At 31.6% G+C, this 18,289-nt stretch overlaps 1 protein-coding gene across 1 annotated transcript in view; it reads left to right on the top strand.

Annotated features, from left to right (window-relative positions):
* LOC143203449 (uncharacterized) overlaps nucleotides 1-18,289 on the top strand; it is a 219,971-nt gene that overhangs the window by 98,243 nt on the left and 103,439 nt on the right. Inside the window, exon 2 of the mRNA XM_076415650.1 lies at nucleotides 16,832-16,882. Within this exon, the coding sequence (XP_076271765.1) occupies nucleotides 16,832-16,837 (6 nt within the window). The 3' untranslated portion in view covers nucleotides 16,838-16,882. The remainder of the gene's footprint in view (nucleotides 1-16,831; nucleotides 16,883-18,289) is intronic.

Raw genomic sequence — 18,289 nt, 5'->3', positions numbered from 1 at the left:
CATCTTATAGAACGTCGTTGAGAATGCAATATGGCGCATCTGCGATCATATTTTACAAAAACGACGACTTTCAGTTATGAAATATTTACATATTCAAAATTATGCTATTCGCATTATAAATTATTCCACCCTGTTTACATTTTAAAATGCCAACGGTGTCGAGATATTTGAACTGAATTCCTTATAAGCAAAAAACATACTAAGCTTTACTGGAATATTTAAATAGTGTCGTTTTTCATTATTTCATCTGGATGCAACAAAATGAAATTTTAAAATTTACTCTCTTCTGAAATGTTGAAAAGTCATTGCAAACTTTAATTTAATGTTACGTGTAATGCAACTCTTGGAAATGTATATCGGTAATAATATTATAATTCAATTAACAAAACTTGTTATAAAGTGTATGTGGTAGGAAAGTTTAATCAATCAAAGTGTTAATTAGTTAAAGTGTGTAATAAATAATAAAAAAGCTTTGATATATCAGAATTAGCCCATTCGATCCTAATTATTATTTCTGATCTAGAGATTTTTGGATTTTCAACAGATAATCCCGGAATTATGGAATAAACCCATAAACCCGGAAAACGCACAATGAAAAGTTCGTGTACTATAGTAAAATTAGCTTTCCGCTAATATTTTATATGAAACAAATTCATAATATAAATATTCAATTTATGTGTCATTGTGACGATTTTGTAATTAACCTAATACATTACTTAGAGTAAGTTCGGCAAATATATTTTTAAACATACTAAATCTGGAAACCAAAATATAGTTATTATTAAATTCTTAGAAAACAATATTGAATATAGCATTAGTCGTACAAAATTGGCATTATAATGGCAAAGTGTTTCTGTAAATAAGTTCACCTAATACCACTAAATTCTTATTTCTCGAATTGCACACGATTATTAAAATATATGAGTGCTGTTTGAACGCCAATTTCTGTGCGGCCAAAACGCGCAAGAACTGTAAAAAAAATACTCCAATTTATTTTTCACATAATAGAGTAAGTTCTGTTCAATGTTGTTTTTCATTAATCCTAATAAACTCCAATGAAATTGTATGTTTCGGTTTATCAACTTTTGATATATTGAGGCCAAAGCATCATTTACTGTCCCTAGAATATATAGACAGATATAGATATAGACTATCTTGTACGATTGAAACTCTGAAAAGTTCTGTCTTAAGATACGAAAATAGTCTCGTTTGACAATGCAAATCCGTCCAAAACCCCAACATTTTCTTAATCCAAATAAACAATTATATTCATAGATATTTTATCTTAAATACATTCCCATTAGTTAAAACTGAAGCCAGAAGGTTTTTCTTACTCCAACAATCCTATTTTTATTTGATTTCTTATTTAGTGAATAGATTTACCAACGCGATTGCGGAAGATTATTCTAATTCCACAGAAGGCATAGAATAGCTCCCCTTTACACCAATGCGGGTTTTGCGATCGTTTGCAAAGGTTTTTCATGATTCCACCACGATCGTCATCATCATCCATCTATTCTGATGATATCTAAATAGCCTGCGTTTGTATGTTTATTTCTCAACGAGCATACTGCTGTTGTAGGATTTCGAGTATTCGGATGGCCGCAGCTGTTCTGGTGTCCGTCAATGTCCGTCTTATATATTTCCGATGGCTTTCTATGATCTTGATTCAAGTCTTGTTTTGGAGCTGCCGCTGTACCTTCCATTCAAAAACCATGATCTTTGTCATACGTGATCGACATTTTATCGTTCATGGATAACCAGTTTCACAAGTGGAAACCAAGTCAATTACATTTTTCACTATTAATTCATGTAGAGCCAAAGTATCAAAGTTACTCTGGTATCTATTTTAATATAAAGGGTTTCCAAAATGTTTTATAGCTAATTTTCTATTCATGGTTAGTTTTATGTTGACACTAAGCACTATTAAGTAAAATACCTTATAATTTACTATGAGCCTGCAATGTAATTTTCCCTTTTCGGAAACAAAATAGGACAAAAATAAACTTTTTACGAATATCATACTTTTACGACTGTTGTTTCCATCGATCTATAGCTATAGAACGTGAATTGCTAGAGATATACGGCTTTAATATAGCCATTAGATAAAAAATATTTTTGACCAATATAAAATCTAAAAGAGAAAAATATTATGAAATAGAATTAATTTTAATTTATAATTTACAGCTAAGCTACAATAAGGACAAATATTTAATAATACACAACAACATAATGATTATCTTTAAAAAAATATAACGTCTTTAAGGTAACTATTCATTTAACAGTTTAATATAAGCGCGCAAAAATACATGTCTATTAAAACTAGTTTAACTGAAAATATTCCTAAAACTTCGATATATTCCAAAGATTTTTATAAAAAGCGGTCATCTACAATTAAATTTGAAACTCGGAATGTCTTAAAAAAAACAAACTTTATTTCAAAAATAATAATGAAGAGCTTTACACTTAACAACAAACGTATACCTGTAGAGTCATATGGTCATTTATGTGCATTCGAATGCTTACTAACCTTTAGACCTAAGAAAAACGCTAAAAATGTAATTACGTACAGGTTACGTTACAATACAAGGATTAAGAGGACTGAAAACTAAGCATTCTGCGTTTACATTTATAGTAAAAATATGATGTGTTAGCATTTTTCTTAGGTCTAAAGGTTAGTAAAGCATTTGAATGAACATAGTGACAGTAAAAAACCTTTACTAGCGAATTTAAACCGAATGGCTTTTACCACCATACGGACGAAGCAGAAAAGGCTCTTAGAATATTTTATAGGTCTCTGATATTAAACAATAATTATGAATCGGTTTTATAGCAATAATTAAATCGAAATTTACATATTTATTATATAATTAATAATAATTTTGTCGCTAAAGACTCACCAAAGCAATATTAAATATTAGCTTTACATTGTAAAGGCATGCAAGGTAATTACTACTTATTTACTATAATGTAATTGCTATATTACATATTTTAGTTATTGTATTATATTATTATCTTATATATTTTCTTAGAATAATAAATGTAATTAATATCCACAATTCACACATGGCTATTTATTTTGAAAAAAAGTCGGTTATTTTTTGTCAATAAAAGTGACTTCAATCCATATTTTTCTCAATTCTGAAAATTAAAACTCATGTTCTCTATGACAATTGAATAGATAAATCGTGGTATATTAAACTTCATTCATTAGTGTTACAATATTTGCTGAATTTCTTTTCAAAACACAAAAATAGTTAATGCTTTTATCAGTTTCATACTAACCAAAAATTTGCTAAAGATATTTAATATATAAGAATAATTAATTAATTTTCTGAGATATTATTAACTATTGGCTTCCTAATTGGAATCGCGTTTGTTCACAACTAGTCGATATGTCGTTACTGAATGCATTGAATGTCGTGTGAATCGTTAGTGATTGCATCTTCAGGTTGATGCAACTCGTAATATGCTATTGCTTTAAACCCAAAACTAAAGGAGATCAACTAAAAGCAACAGGGGTGTGTAAGGTTGTAGATATTGTTTTATCATTATAGGTTAGGTTTGATGTACCATCAAGCTCCTAAGTCACTACAGGGACCAGTGCGTCGTAGGAGTTATGAAATTGTTACTATCAATTTGCATGTAAAATATACCACTTTGAGTATTTTCAAGGAATCAGTAATTTTTTTAATGGATTTTCTTCAAATAAGTAAACTTGTTTTAAGCCTTAGATGACCATTGGAATATATATTAATAGTGATGGAAATTATACTGAAAGTAAAGTCAGTGTTGCAAGTAGAAATCTCTTTTTCCTTTCGTTTCCGGAATTTTTCACTTTCGGGGACCTATTGGACAACCTGGTGTTGTCATTTTCAAAAGACGATACCAGACATTCCCATTCAGACAATTATTATCGGTTTTTTTCTCTGATAGATCAAATTTTTTCATTATTTCCTACTATATTCAATGACCTTCAGGATCAGTTTTACTTTAGTTAAACAGAAAAATCACAATGATGTGTTAGTTAGAGACCAGAAATATAATACATAATAAAACACAACGACGGTACTTGAATAAAATAGGAATGAAAATTGTTGCGATAAAAGAGAAAAGTTTCGAATAGGGTAATAACAAGTTTGGTATAGTAAATTTGTAATAAATAAGACATATAAATCGAATAAAGCATAAACGCATACATAAATGTATTTTATGAAAACCGGGATCAGTGAAGTTGTGCTACTATGTGCCATTATTTTAATTTTATATGTGAATACCGAAATTGTATTGAAAAAGAATGTTTTAAAGGAACCAACTACATGTTATACTTAGAAACAATCACTGTATTTTTTGCTACTTTCATATGATATATTTAAACAACTTTTTATATAAATTACCGCCATAAAAAACAAAATGCAAGTTTACTCTGGCTTATACAAATAATATCACTCTAATTAAATATACCCACGTACAATACACTAAACTTTCTTCATTGTTACCTCACTAGTTTACCTTTTACAGACATTTAACTGTAAACAAGGTTTTCTTCATGACTTCTGGCAATGCTGGCGATTATATATTCAACATCACCCACTCTTTTTACTATTGTTGGATACAAACCTATAAACATTACCAATTAAGTTTTGTTTTATAAGTATTGTAAAACTAAAAAATTACCTTAGTTCACAACTCATTAGTGTACAATAATAATAGTTTAAATATGTATACGTTAAATATGTATATATATGTATACATATTTATAGTATGTATACTGATAGTAATTTAACAATTAAAAAATTTTATTACAACATTTATTACAACCATATATATTAGTCAGAATAGCATTTATTATGTCAATTAAGCCTTATAGTCTGTTATTAAAGGTAAAAAAGTAAAGTCTTTCATGTCAACGATGAATATTATCAACTTTTAAGATAGGTTTCCAAAAGTTTGAGTTGGATTTTGGTCTAATAAGTCTTGTAATTAGTTGTCTCTGAAAATGTTTGTTTTTCCAAACCGCTATAAGTCACTGATAACAAAATCGTTTATTAAAACTTCTAAATCGTTGAACCTAAGCTAAGCTTGACCAATAGATATCGCTGAGTAAGATACATATAGTCCAAAATCCTGCAAATGTCAGATTTATCTAAGTATTCAAAAACTGTTTTTTCATTTACTTTTTTCCGCTATTTACAGTATATTAATACGGATAAGAACAATGGACTACAGATAACAAATACTATATGGCAAAGTAGAATCATACTCTAATAGTTTTTAACAATTACAAAATATATTTTCAGAGACCACAGAGGATTAAAATCAGACAGTTAATATAATATTGCATTAATTTTGATATATATGAAAACAGAATCCATTTTCTTCTGTCAGCAATTGGGCACAGATGCGAGATCAGTACGGTTTATTTCCCTAATTCTTTCACTTTTAATTTATTTTTGGAAACTAAGATAAGTATATGGTATTATATCTTTTCTGCTTTAAAATAAGACATATTTCACATATGGCAAATATAGACAAATATACTAGTTTAAGAATTCGTTTTAGTAGTTTATTTTATTTCTTTTTTGCAGGTAGTTCAGTTGTCGATTAAAACTGTTAACAATGAAAATTATTGTATAATTTCTATATAGTCTTATTGGGTTAGCCTAAAGTGAATGTTTTACTTTGAGTTACATTTATTACAATGTAAAAAGGCATTGTAATCGCAATGGCTAAGGCAACAGAATGGTACTATGGCTGCTATAATTGCGGATTCGAATACCACAGGACATGGATTTACTCTATGTTTGTGAATGTTATTGCGAATGTCCCTAAGCGACAGTGTAAAATCGGACAATAAATAACCACCTAAGTAAAGCCTGTGACCAAATTGGATAAGACTATATGTTTTCTGGGGTGCTTTCGTCTTAATGCCGAGATACTGCTGATCCATGATGGTGATGATGATGTTTGGTTAAAAATGCTTGTTACAGATAAAACCTACTTGGTGAAAAGGAGGCTTTAAATTATAATTCAACATGCTCTTTAATCGATTCTACTCAATATTCTATTGCTATTATTTCTAATAAGAATAATCGTTGAAAGTTTTTATTAAAAATGAAGTGGCGGCTTGTTGGAGTAGCCGTTAATATAATGCGAGTATATGTTATATTCTGACATTATGTGCTATTTGAATTAATTTCGGCACTAGTGAGCAATTTAAAACTGTTAGCGACTGTTTGACATTAATATATTAATTAAAAATATCTAAAAATCAACCAAATAATCAGAACAGCGAAAGGGCTAATAGAATGACAACGAATTTATTTAAATTAAACTTTATTTAACTTTAAAATTCTTTTATTATCTCTATTATTAAGATTACTATTTTAAAAAAGGGGTTAAAATAGTCTAAACTGCCGAACTGTCATCACGTAATATAATTTTAATTTTATAGATCGTTTGGGTAAGTCTATTTGTCTCAAGAGGTCGGAATTATAGGCCGATATCTCTTGAATTTATAGTCACGATAATACTCCCACTCATATGATATTTTCATAAAAGCCTTCGAGTTATACCAATTTGTAACCATCATGTTCGCCTGATGCAACTCTGGCTATATAAATTTGAAAAATGGCTTTAGGTATAGTGGAGTGACGTAAAAAGCTGTTAGTGAATTGAACATAGAACGTAAAACGACGGCCAATTAGAATTAACAATTACTCTTAATAATTAACTAACTTTAATTTTAATTAAAAGTATATTTCTACACATTTTAAGAGCAAAATCTTTTATTGCACTATCCATGTCTGTAACATCAGACATTTTTTGCTCAATAGCCGAGATAGCTAGATGGTTAGTCTTAAAATATTGATTATTGAACTTATTATTGAAATAAATTTTGATTAACATTGTAACGTAAATTGAAATTGAATGAAATAACACACACTCTAAAGGTATCAACTGAACGTGTACATCATATAATTCACGAATATTTCAGTATGAGAAAGCTTTGTGCAAGTCTGTGCGGTGCCGCGCGAGCTCACTTTTAACCATAAACAACGACGAGTTGATGATTCGGAGTCGTGTTTGAAGATGATCAAGCGTAATAAACCCGAATTTTTGCGTCGATATATGACAATGGATACCGCTTATCCGAGTGGACTGCACACGATGAACCTGCTCCAAAGCATGGGAAAACGCAATAGTCGGCTGGCAAGGTTATGGCGTATGTATTTTGGGATGCACATGGAATAATTTTCATTGACTACCTTTAAAAGGTAAGGACCATCAACAGCGACTATTACATAGTGTTTTTCAACCATCTGAAGGACGAAATCGGCGAAAATGGCCGCATTCGATGAAAAAGAAAGTGCTGCTTCATCAAGACAATGCACCGTGTCACAAGTCAGTGATAACGATGGCAAAAATCCATCCATCTACCGTATGGTCCAGATCTGGCCCCCAGCAACTATTTCTTGTTCTCATATATGAAAATAATGCTCTCTGGGAAGAAATTTTCGTCGAATGAAGAAGTGATCGCCTAAACTGAGGCCTATATTGAAGCAAAAGACAAACTGTACTCAAAAATGGTATCGAAAAGTTGGACGGTCGCCATAATCATTGTATCACCCTTGAAGGGAATTATGTTGATTAAAAAAACAAATTTTCCAAAAAAATGTGTTTTACTATGGTAGGCCGGGGACTTTTCAATTAATCTGTTACTTCTACTTCCTGCATTACAATCACTGAATGTGTTTGGCTTCTTAGATTTTAATGAGAATTTTACCAGGTGCTGTTGAATGTAATCGAATACTAATTAGCATTGGGTTGTTCAAATATTTATAAGATATTATTATTTATTACAAAATTTCAGGTAAACTCAAGTTCAGATACATCGTAGTTGGCTTTATAAAACTAAATTTAAGGTCTTAAAAATTATTCAAGGTAACTTAATAACTGTTGATGTCGGCTTGGCGGTGAAAGCGATAGGACGGTCCTCCTACTTGCGATAGGTGCGGGTTCGTATCCTGCTGCGGCAAGGATGTACTTTAATTTTGTGATCGTAATTGTAAATCTCTTTATTCAAAAGGAATAACCATCACGGACAAATCACGCCAGTAACCAGATTAGGTCTTCCGCAATGGTCTTAAAGTTAGTCGCTGGTCAGTCGATAGGTTTATTACCAAGCACCGTAGTTCGGAGCCCATATTAAACAGTAGGTCCAGATAAACACCCGTTGACTGTTAATGTAGGTGTATTGCTTTAAAGAGAATGAAATAACTTTGGAAAACCAAAATTAAAAACCTAATTGCGGTTTGTTCCTAAGATCCTTTTTTTAAATAACAGTAATAAGTTACAAAATCTCTATTGCAATCTACATATTATAGTATTAAGCTCATGAATAATTCCCATAAAATATTTCGTTTAATAACGTAAGTAATGCCTGATTCGCCTTTATTCAACGTAAACGCGATCAAGAGGAAATAATTTACCAAATACAGGAGGAGAAATACACCTTCAAGTATCTCAATATATTACGGGCACGGCATTTATGTTTATTATTTTTCCCTCTTTCGAGCATACCTGCTTTTATAGCAGGAAAAAAAAGAATAACATTTCCCAGGCGTTTAGCGCGAATGGCGGTTACGAAGAAAATGCGTGCGCGTTCTTTTTATCAGTTAATGGAGGTTTTTATGGTGTCCCCTAACAACCGATGAATACAGAAATTCTTTTACAACGCCCGAGTTGTTTATGGCAAAATAATGCAATATTTTCAGATAACGATTTTTGCTATATCTCTGTATTGTGTAGGAACACTATCGATATATTAGGCTGAAGAGGAAAATCCATTATTTGAGAACGACCAAAATGGTTATTGAAACTGATATACTCATTATAAAGAAATCATGGTGATACCCAAGAAACTATAGAGAAAGTTAACCATAACATAGCTTATAAAATATTTTCAATCAAAAACAAATTTCACTATTTTGGAGACAATGAAGTATTTATCAACATCGGATCATTCTCGCGTTATCGGATCTTTGAGGGACCACTGGTCCTGAAGTATTAAATATATATTAGACCAACTGATATGCTAAATTATTTTAACCCACAATAATAAAACTATAGTATATCCAAAGTTATTTTGTACATACGTCATCTAAATTTACCGTCATTTTTAAGTCAAAACTTTGTAAAAAAAATTACATTTTTTCTAGGTATTTCCCCTCACTACTAATTACGCATTCTGTCCATATTTATGGAAGTTTTTTGATGCCCGTATCGAAGAATTCCTTTGGCAATTCGGACAGCCCTGTGCGCACGAACTCCTCTACCTCGTCGTCAGTGTTGAATCTTTGACATCGGAGGGTTTTTTCAGTAGTCCACACATGCGGTAGGCGCAGGGTGATAAATCCGGAGTGTAGGGGGTGTTTCAGTACCCCCTGCGTGAGACGCGCGGTATGAGGGCGTACGTTATCCTGGAGAAGAATCACACCTCGCGCTCTTCCTTTTCGAACGATAAGAGGTTTTTACGTGTATTTTCAGAAGGTTGGAGTAGTCTGCAGCATTAATGGTACATTGGGTGCGCAGGAAATTGACGTACAGCACGCTCCGCCGATCCCAGAACACCGTACACGGAACCTCACCCGCGGACCTAGTTGTCTTCGCTTTGACTGGCGCCCCATCCTCCCATCTCCCATATTACTCTTGGGAGTCTAACAGTGTACCCATGTCCCGTCTATAGTGAAGATTCGCGTTAAAAAACCGCGTAAATTTTTGCTCGAAGTTTAGGAACCCATAGCAATAGCGTGAAGGTGTTCATGGATGATAGACTTTACGCTATCAATACTGATACGGAGTTCAGACGCAATGTCTCTAACATTCATCCTACGGTCCTCCAAAATGAGTTGTTCTACGCGGTGAATGTTGTGTGGTTTTGGGGCCATTCTTGAATGCTTTAACCTACTTAAACCCGGCAGTCCTACTCAGGCACTCGCTTCGCAAACGCAAAAAGCTTCAGTTTAACACCTTCCCACACTAAAAAACGAATGAAAATACGTTGCGCTATGGCGGTCGGCACTTGACGTTCACTGATAGTCGTAGCACACGCGTGAAACATACGCTCCCAACTAAACTATGCCATCACATACTCAAGGCACGAACTTCGAAACATACATGCGAGCCATCTACAGCGTTTGTCTCCATCATATTTGTACCACCCTTGTAATTTATTATAACATTTTAATTTATATAAGTAATATATAAGTATATATAAACCAAACTGTGATCTGATGTGATATCGTATTATATCGTAGTGTTCTATCACTACAACATACTAGACTATAACTAACCGACTAATAATTTTATTTTATTTGAGTTCGGAGTTATGAAATATGTGAGATTTAAAACAATAACTTTTGTTTTACTAGTAAACTATTTTAATTTAGCCGAAAAAAAGATATCATATTAGAGCGCCTGTATAAACAGTGATGGTGTACTAATCTTATTTTAATATAAAACAAGTACTTATAAAGTAAAAACACTCTGACTTCATACATATTTCTTAGAATATCCAGCTTCTAGTAGAGGCGCTACATAACACCTTTTTCCTGAAGAGATTATTACAGTTTAGTTATTAGTTGTTAGTTATTGGTATCCAATAATTCAGTTAACTCCATCAGCAGAATCAGTCGAAATATTGTTGTATCAACTAAGAGTTTTCGTTTATTTTGACTTTGGCTAACATATATAAAATAAAGGAACAGAAATAATGTTATCAAATATAATTTATTTTAATATTGTAGTACGTTTAATTCATATATTATTAAAATGCTTAAACTGCAAGGGCTTAGCCACAATAGCTTGTAGATTGGACTTGTTTTATCATCTTGACATCTTGACATAACTTTTTTCCACCTATGAGGTAGAGTTTTATACGCATTTTGTACAGTAGCACCCCCTGGAGGATTAATTTGACTAATTAACAATTGTACTTCCAAGTAACGTATTTTACTCTGACTGTCATATTTACCGGATAAAGTTTCGTTCTTGTTTCCTTCGTTGCTGTATTTCCCTGTCAAGTCATTGGGATTCACTCATTGTATCACTGTATTTCTCTTTAGATTTAATTAGGTTTAATCACTGTATCCTCCCTGATGCACTGCCATATCTGCAAAATAATATTCAATTTCCTTATACATTCTAACCAAATGCTCTTATATATTCTGAACAATTACACACATATCTATAAACGCAAATCTAACATACTATACAATTCGATCTTCTATAGTTCTATATTAATACTAATTATTATTACAGAACTTAGTATTAAATGTAATTCAGTAGACTTAGAACTTATTAATTAGAATTAAATAATTGCCAATTATAAAAATCAACGGATAAGATATGTTTTTCAAAGCACGGATTTTTGCTGATTCTAATACTTCATGTCTAGGACCAGTGGCTAGGTTCAGCGGAACCTTGGTAACCTTACAGCTTGAACTAAGGTAATTTTCTACTAAGTGATGTTAAGAACACTCGCAAAACGATTGCCAATCCAATAAAAGCTCATTTTATTTTCTTGATACGTTGTTTTTTTTTCTTCGATGACACGTAAACTGATAAAATACAGACAACGCTAGCTCAAGGGTATTGTAATAAACATATCATAAGTCATATTATGTCGCGAGATACTACACCAATTTTTATATCTAGTGCCCTTTTAAGTGTGTTATATTACATATATTCCATCAAAGTTATCGGACTTTACGATAGAAACCATTAGGAGCCAGTTGCTAGATGGCAAGATCAATTTAGTACGGCATCGAAATGTTATAAGAAACTTTCCGCTACTTAGGATAATTAAAAAATAATACGATTTTCATAAATTTGATAATATTGTAAAACATTTTGCAATTGTCGATGTCTGAGAATCTGAGAAAAAGATGTTGTTTACAAATATATAATCTTGTTATAAAGTATCCAAATATATAACTAGATTGTCATATATATCCTAAAATTAACTCATTAAAAAGGCCCGGCATCTATGTAAATAAAAAAATATTCTCTTGGTTCATATTATGCACTAAAATGTAAATAGTTAAACGTAATTTATTGTTAAACGTAATTTGCGAGTGTTCTTAACATCATATTTGTGCATTATTCATGTCTTAAAATATTAAGTCATTCCCAGCATAATTTAGAATAATTAACTTATTAGTAATTTTAAGCGAAGAAATGTTATTAAAATGTTTTCCAAATATTGCGCAGAACTACATAAGGCACCCGTGGTTCGGTGATTTTATTGACAGCTAATGCTTCTAATTGTATTGTAATTCTATTGCTCTAATTGTATTCAAATCAACACCCTATTGAAGTCGAAGCTGTAAATTATTTAACTGAATTCAACTCAACTTTCCAGACTTTCAGTAGAAAAGATACAATTTGTAAAGGAAAATTTAAAAAGATGTAAATGCAAAAAATTCAAACGATATGTATAGATCAAAATATTTCTTTCATTTCCTACAACTGCTTCTCATATTTCTACCAATATGGCGATACCGTGACAAAAGAAAGATAGCTTTAAAAAGCTGCTGCTTTTCCTTAGCATTAAAAACTTTGTGTCAACTTGGTGAATACGCTGTCTTCACAACTCTTGTTACGCGCGGTCAAGAATTGTTATACAAGCGGATGACTTTCGATCTGGTACCCACAATTTCTGTTTTTTTTTGTTTAATACGCTATTAAACTGATTAAACTGATTCCATTAACGTCGATAAACATCTGCAATGACGATATATAGATATTCATTTGGTTTTAGCAGCTTTTAATACCTTACAACTTGCTGATACCACCACCATGTAATAATGTATTTCTGATAACAGCAATACTTTATGGCCATAATATTCCGGTTCGTTGTCAATCTAAATGACTTTTCTGCATTTTTGTGTACTTACATTGATCATATTTTTTCTGCCAAATAATGAAACTGCATTTTTACATTAAGTATTAAAAACCGGTTATGATAGAGCAGCATCACCATAAATTTATAAGTGTTTCATAAGTCTCTTCCTCAAATCATACAACAAACGCAATCAACGTCGAGATTGGAATATTGAGCATTCTGTGATTGGTACTTGTAACCCGTGAATAACTCTAATGAATAATAATACTAAATACAAAATTGTCACAACCATGGAATTTAATATTTAGGTTAGGTTGCTTAACAAATGCTTACATTGATTTTTATACGATATTTTACAAAAAATATTATTGATTAAAATGCGGGGAACTATGACAAATAAGTTTATAATTTAAAGAGTATTTCATTCAAATATGAGTAAAATTGTTAATTGTATTTTCAGTATCACTTAAGTCATCCGTTGATATAAAATTAAAATAAAATTTATATTTTACTAAAGAAACGTAATAAAATAGTAACAAAAACTTTATTGTTAATGGCCTGACGATCGCTAATTATTATAATGAAGTAATGAAATGATATGGATAGTTGCAGTTTCAGATGCTTTCCGTTTGTAAACGTAAATACATTTTTGCAATTGTTGATTAATAAAGGTATCTTGTACATGACGGAATGGTGAGATAATATCTAGTATATCTCTTTAATATATATTTAAAAAATATGATTTATTATATCAAATAACCCAAAGAAATTAATGTTCAAAGAGACACCATCGCATTTTTGGTTAATTCAATATTTTACCAGTGGTTTAAACAATGTAATGTATTTTCGAAATTGCAAAATGCTTCTGTTCAGAATGAGGGGGTTTGATGGCAATTTTTTTAACACCAAGCGTGTATTAGTCCTACCCAAAAACTATATTGCAAGTAGAGCTAAGCAAGGACATATTAATTGTTGATATTTTACTCGCCTAATTACTAAAATTTATATGAAGCATCTTGAAAAGCGTCCAAATTCTAAATATCATTCAAGAATATATTGTAAATACATCACATTATATAGTTTCGATTCTAATTTAATTTAAAGTTTTTCTGTATCGATATCTTTTTGGTAAAGTCATTACCATTATTAAATTTTGTAGTCTACCTGTTTTATTATCAACCACGCAGAAATTCTAATCGTTCAGTTTCGCAATCCCAAATGAAAACTAATGACTTCGCGAACCATAAATTGCACGGTGAAATGTTTGATAATTAAAATGAAAAATCATGGCGAAAGAGAATTGTGATTTGGAAAATACTGCCATATTTCCTTTCCGCTTTATTTTTCCAACGGGCAAACTATTCCGAAACATCTTGTTTCATATAATGGTTTTAATGTATTTTTCTATTACTCTGTTTTATTAATATTTTAATTTTGTAATTGTTATATACTACAAAACTATAACAATATGGAATTAAATTATTTTCTGATTAGTCTAAAATGAAAGTTTTTCCAGAATATAATTTATTTTATAAATAAGATGGATCTAAAATTGATGTTATAATATATCATTTACATTGTCATATTTAAGCAATCAAACATTATTTCAATTATTCTGCGTTATAGTCCTTTAATGTGTAACGATAATGTGTTCGATTACATCATATATCAATACATTCGACCACATCGATGTTAATAATATTAAACCAGTTGTTCAATCAACATTTTTAAATAAGAGAGAAGCGTTAGAGATATGTAGTTACATATTGCAAAGTGAAACCCAGCAGCTTTATCTCAAAAATCGATAATTTGTTTCTCTCAAAACAATTTTGATGTATTTACTTTATTTTGTCTTAAATCAAGATTAACAGATTTCCAATAATACTGTCAGTAAAATATGAGGGTAGGTTTTATTAGTTTTGTTTATCGTAATTGCGCACTGTAACAGGTCAACTGAAAAGCTCCTGGCCTACCATAGTAACACACATTCTCTTGCCAAAATCAATATTTTTTGTTCAACATAATTCCCTTCAAGGGTCATCCACTGATATAGCGATCCTCCAACTTTTCGATACTATTTCTGTAGTATGATTTGTTCTTTGCTTCAAAATAGGCCTCAGTTTCAGCTGTTCCTCTTGATTTGACGAAAATTTCTTCCCAGAGAACATTCTTTTGAGATCTGGGCCAGATCTGGAGAATATGGTGGATCAGGAAGCAATTCGAAGCCCAATTCGGCAGTTTTTCGATTTCGTCCTTCAAACGGGCCAATAAAGCTATGTAATAGTTGCTGGTGATGGTCCTTCCTTTTTCAAGGTAGTCAATAAAAATTATTCTATGCGCATCCCAAAATACAGACGTCATAACCTTGCCAGCCGACTGTTGTGTTTTCTCAGGCTTTGGAGCTGGTTCATCGTATGCAGTCCATCGGATGACTGTCGATTGGACTTCGAAGTAAAATGATGAAACAATTTTTCATACATTGTCGCATATCGGCACAAGAACTGGGGTTTATTACGCTGGATCATCTTCAGACACTGCTCCGAATAATCACCTCGTCGTTGTTTTTGGTCAAAAGTGAGCCCGCGCGGCACCCAATTTGCACAGAGCTTTCCCATATCCAAATGTTCAGTTGATATCTTTAGAGTGTCTACTATTTCATTCAATTTCAATTTACGGTCATTCAAAATCATTTTTGTGGATACTTTAATGTTTTCGTCGGTAACAACCTCTTTTGGGCGTCCACTGCGTTCACTGTCTTCGGTGCTAATTTCATCACGTCTAAACTTAGCATACTAATCCTTGATGGTTGATTTTCCTGAGGCAGTGTCCGGAAACTCGGCATCAAGCCACGTTTTTGCTTCCACTGTATTCTTTCCCTTCAAAAAGCATATTCTATTAACAAGCGAAATTCCTTTTTATCATTTTTTTTCACAATAACAAAAGTTGCTTCACTCAAAATGCTATAATTCACAAACCGAATAAAAAAAATAATCCGAGAGCTGTCAAATTTATACAGGCATCTTTTGATAGTTAGGGCTAACTACAAAAATATATGGATCATTCACGAATATTTGGTGCTCAGAGCTTTGAAAGCTCTGTGCAAAGTGGGTGCCACGCAAACTCATTTCTGACCAAAAACAACGACGAGTTGATGATTCGGAGCAGTATTTGAAGATGATCAAGCGTAACAAACCCGAGTTTCAATATGCGACAATAGATGAAACATGGCTCCATTATTTCACTCTGAAGTCCAATCGACACTCATCTGAGTGGACTGCACATGATTAACCCGCTCTATAGCGCGGGAAAACAAAACAGTCGCTTGACAGGGTTTTGTCGTCTGTATATTTGTACATTAACTACCTTGGAAAAGGAAGAACCATCAACAGCGACTATTTCATAGCGTTAATGGGCCATTTGAAGGACGAATTCGCCGAAAAACACCCGCATTTGAAGAAAAAGAAAGTGCTGCTTCACCAAGACAATGCACCGTATCACAAGTCAGTGAAAACGATGGCAAAAATCCATGAATTCGGCTTCGAATTGCTTTCTCATCCACCGTATTTTCCAGATCTAGCTCCTAGTGATATTTTGAGCCCCTATTTCTTGTTCTCATATCTCAAAAGAATGCTCTCTGGGAAGAAATTTTCATCCAATGAAGCGGTGATCGCTAAAACTGAGGCCTATTTTGGACCAAAGAATAAATCGTACTTCAAAAATGTTATCGAAAAGTTGGAGGGTCGCTATAATCAGTGTATCACCCTTGAAGGGAATTATGTTGAATAAAAAAGCTAATTTTGCCAAAAGAAAAGTGTTACATATCAGATAGATGTATTCATCTTATGGGCATACTTAGGCACAAGACTATACAAGACTATAGGTTATTAATATAGCGTGTTATAATATAATATAATTTTTTTGTAGGTTTGAGGACCCAAATACAGTACAATCGGCACATATTTAATTGCATATGAGGTGAGTATTCTGTATTAAAATTTGTTATGTCTATATGTCCCTTTGAGAAAAGAAACATATTAATGAATCAATCATTTATCCTAAACAAGTTTCAAATATTTGAATTTATTGAACATGATTTACTCTGAGATGCCATAATGTATATATCCTTAAATATTGATATGATAACAAATTACCAGATGTTGCGCCTTCTGGTCTAGCAATTTTTTTCTTTTTATAAAAAATATGCATAAATAATATAGAATATAGTAAAATGTAATAAGTGTCGATGAACGATAGTGAGATTTGTCACCATATTGAATATAGATTTTCTAATTTTTAATAATTCTAATTTTCCAAGCAAAATTATCGATCATATTCAGACATTTACCAATTGACAAAATCGGTAGACATTTTAAAAAACCACCATAACTTGCTAATCCAATGTCCTACTTTAATAGTACAAAATCTCATTCATCTTTCATTACTCGTGCGAAATTCTTCAGCCTTGATTAGGAAGTTTTGTCGTATCTCTCATCTAACCCTATTCTGGCACCACTTGTTTGCCATTTATTTCAAAGTTCGCCAAAACCCGTAAAACTTTCACTAATTATACTCATCGAAATTCACACTTGCTTAAATTTATTGCTAATAAAATTCGAAATTTGTATGAGCTTAAATTCGTGACGTCGTAAAAATGGCAAGAGGTCATTAATGCCCCTGGAATGTATATATCATTAATTAAATTGTCAGCAATAATTAATTCTGAAAAGTTTAGTTTTACTTTACAAAGGAAATATTATAGTACTTAAAAGTATTAATATAACAACCATAATGCAGTAACTTAATGATGTTATTCAATAATTGACGCAATATTTTATACGCTTAATCTTTAAAATTAATATGTATAAAATATGAGCAAATGCATGAATTTTAAAAATGCGCTTTCAGCATGAATTTATGCAAATCAATACGGTTGTCCGTAGGTAGATTCATGTGGCAAAGCTGACTGGATGAATATTAAAATTTATATAACGTTTAATTTAGAACAAGAATAATTCTAACGCACCAATTGTACATTTGTTGTATTCGTTAAGCATATTAAAATGTATAATAGGAAATTGATTAATAACATTTTATTTGGCATGATTAGTTGGCATCATAATGAGACTTATTATATCTTTTCAATTATTATTATTATCTTCGTTACTTACTATTAACATTTTTAGTATTTTGACCATATATTCTCCAAAATTGATTGCTATTAACTGATCTTTAATTAGTATTCCTAAAGGCCACCAGATAAATGCTTACATTGTATGAGATATGTATTTATTTTGAACAGCAATATTTATTACTGAAAATGCGTAGTATAAATGTAAACAACTCTTAAACATAGTAAACAAATTCGATAATTTTAACATTTGT

Source organism: Rhynchophorus ferrugineus, unplaced genomic scaffold (genome assembly GCF_030347505.1).
Source record: "Rhynchophorus ferrugineus isolate W39M unplaced genomic scaffold, kcgeb_rfMv2 rfM1, whole genome shotgun sequence".
NCBI classification, from domain to species: Eukaryota; Metazoa; Arthropoda; class Insecta; order Coleoptera; family Curculionidae; genus Rhynchophorus; species Rhynchophorus ferrugineus.
This window is presented reverse-complemented; position numbering and strand designations above follow the sequence as displayed.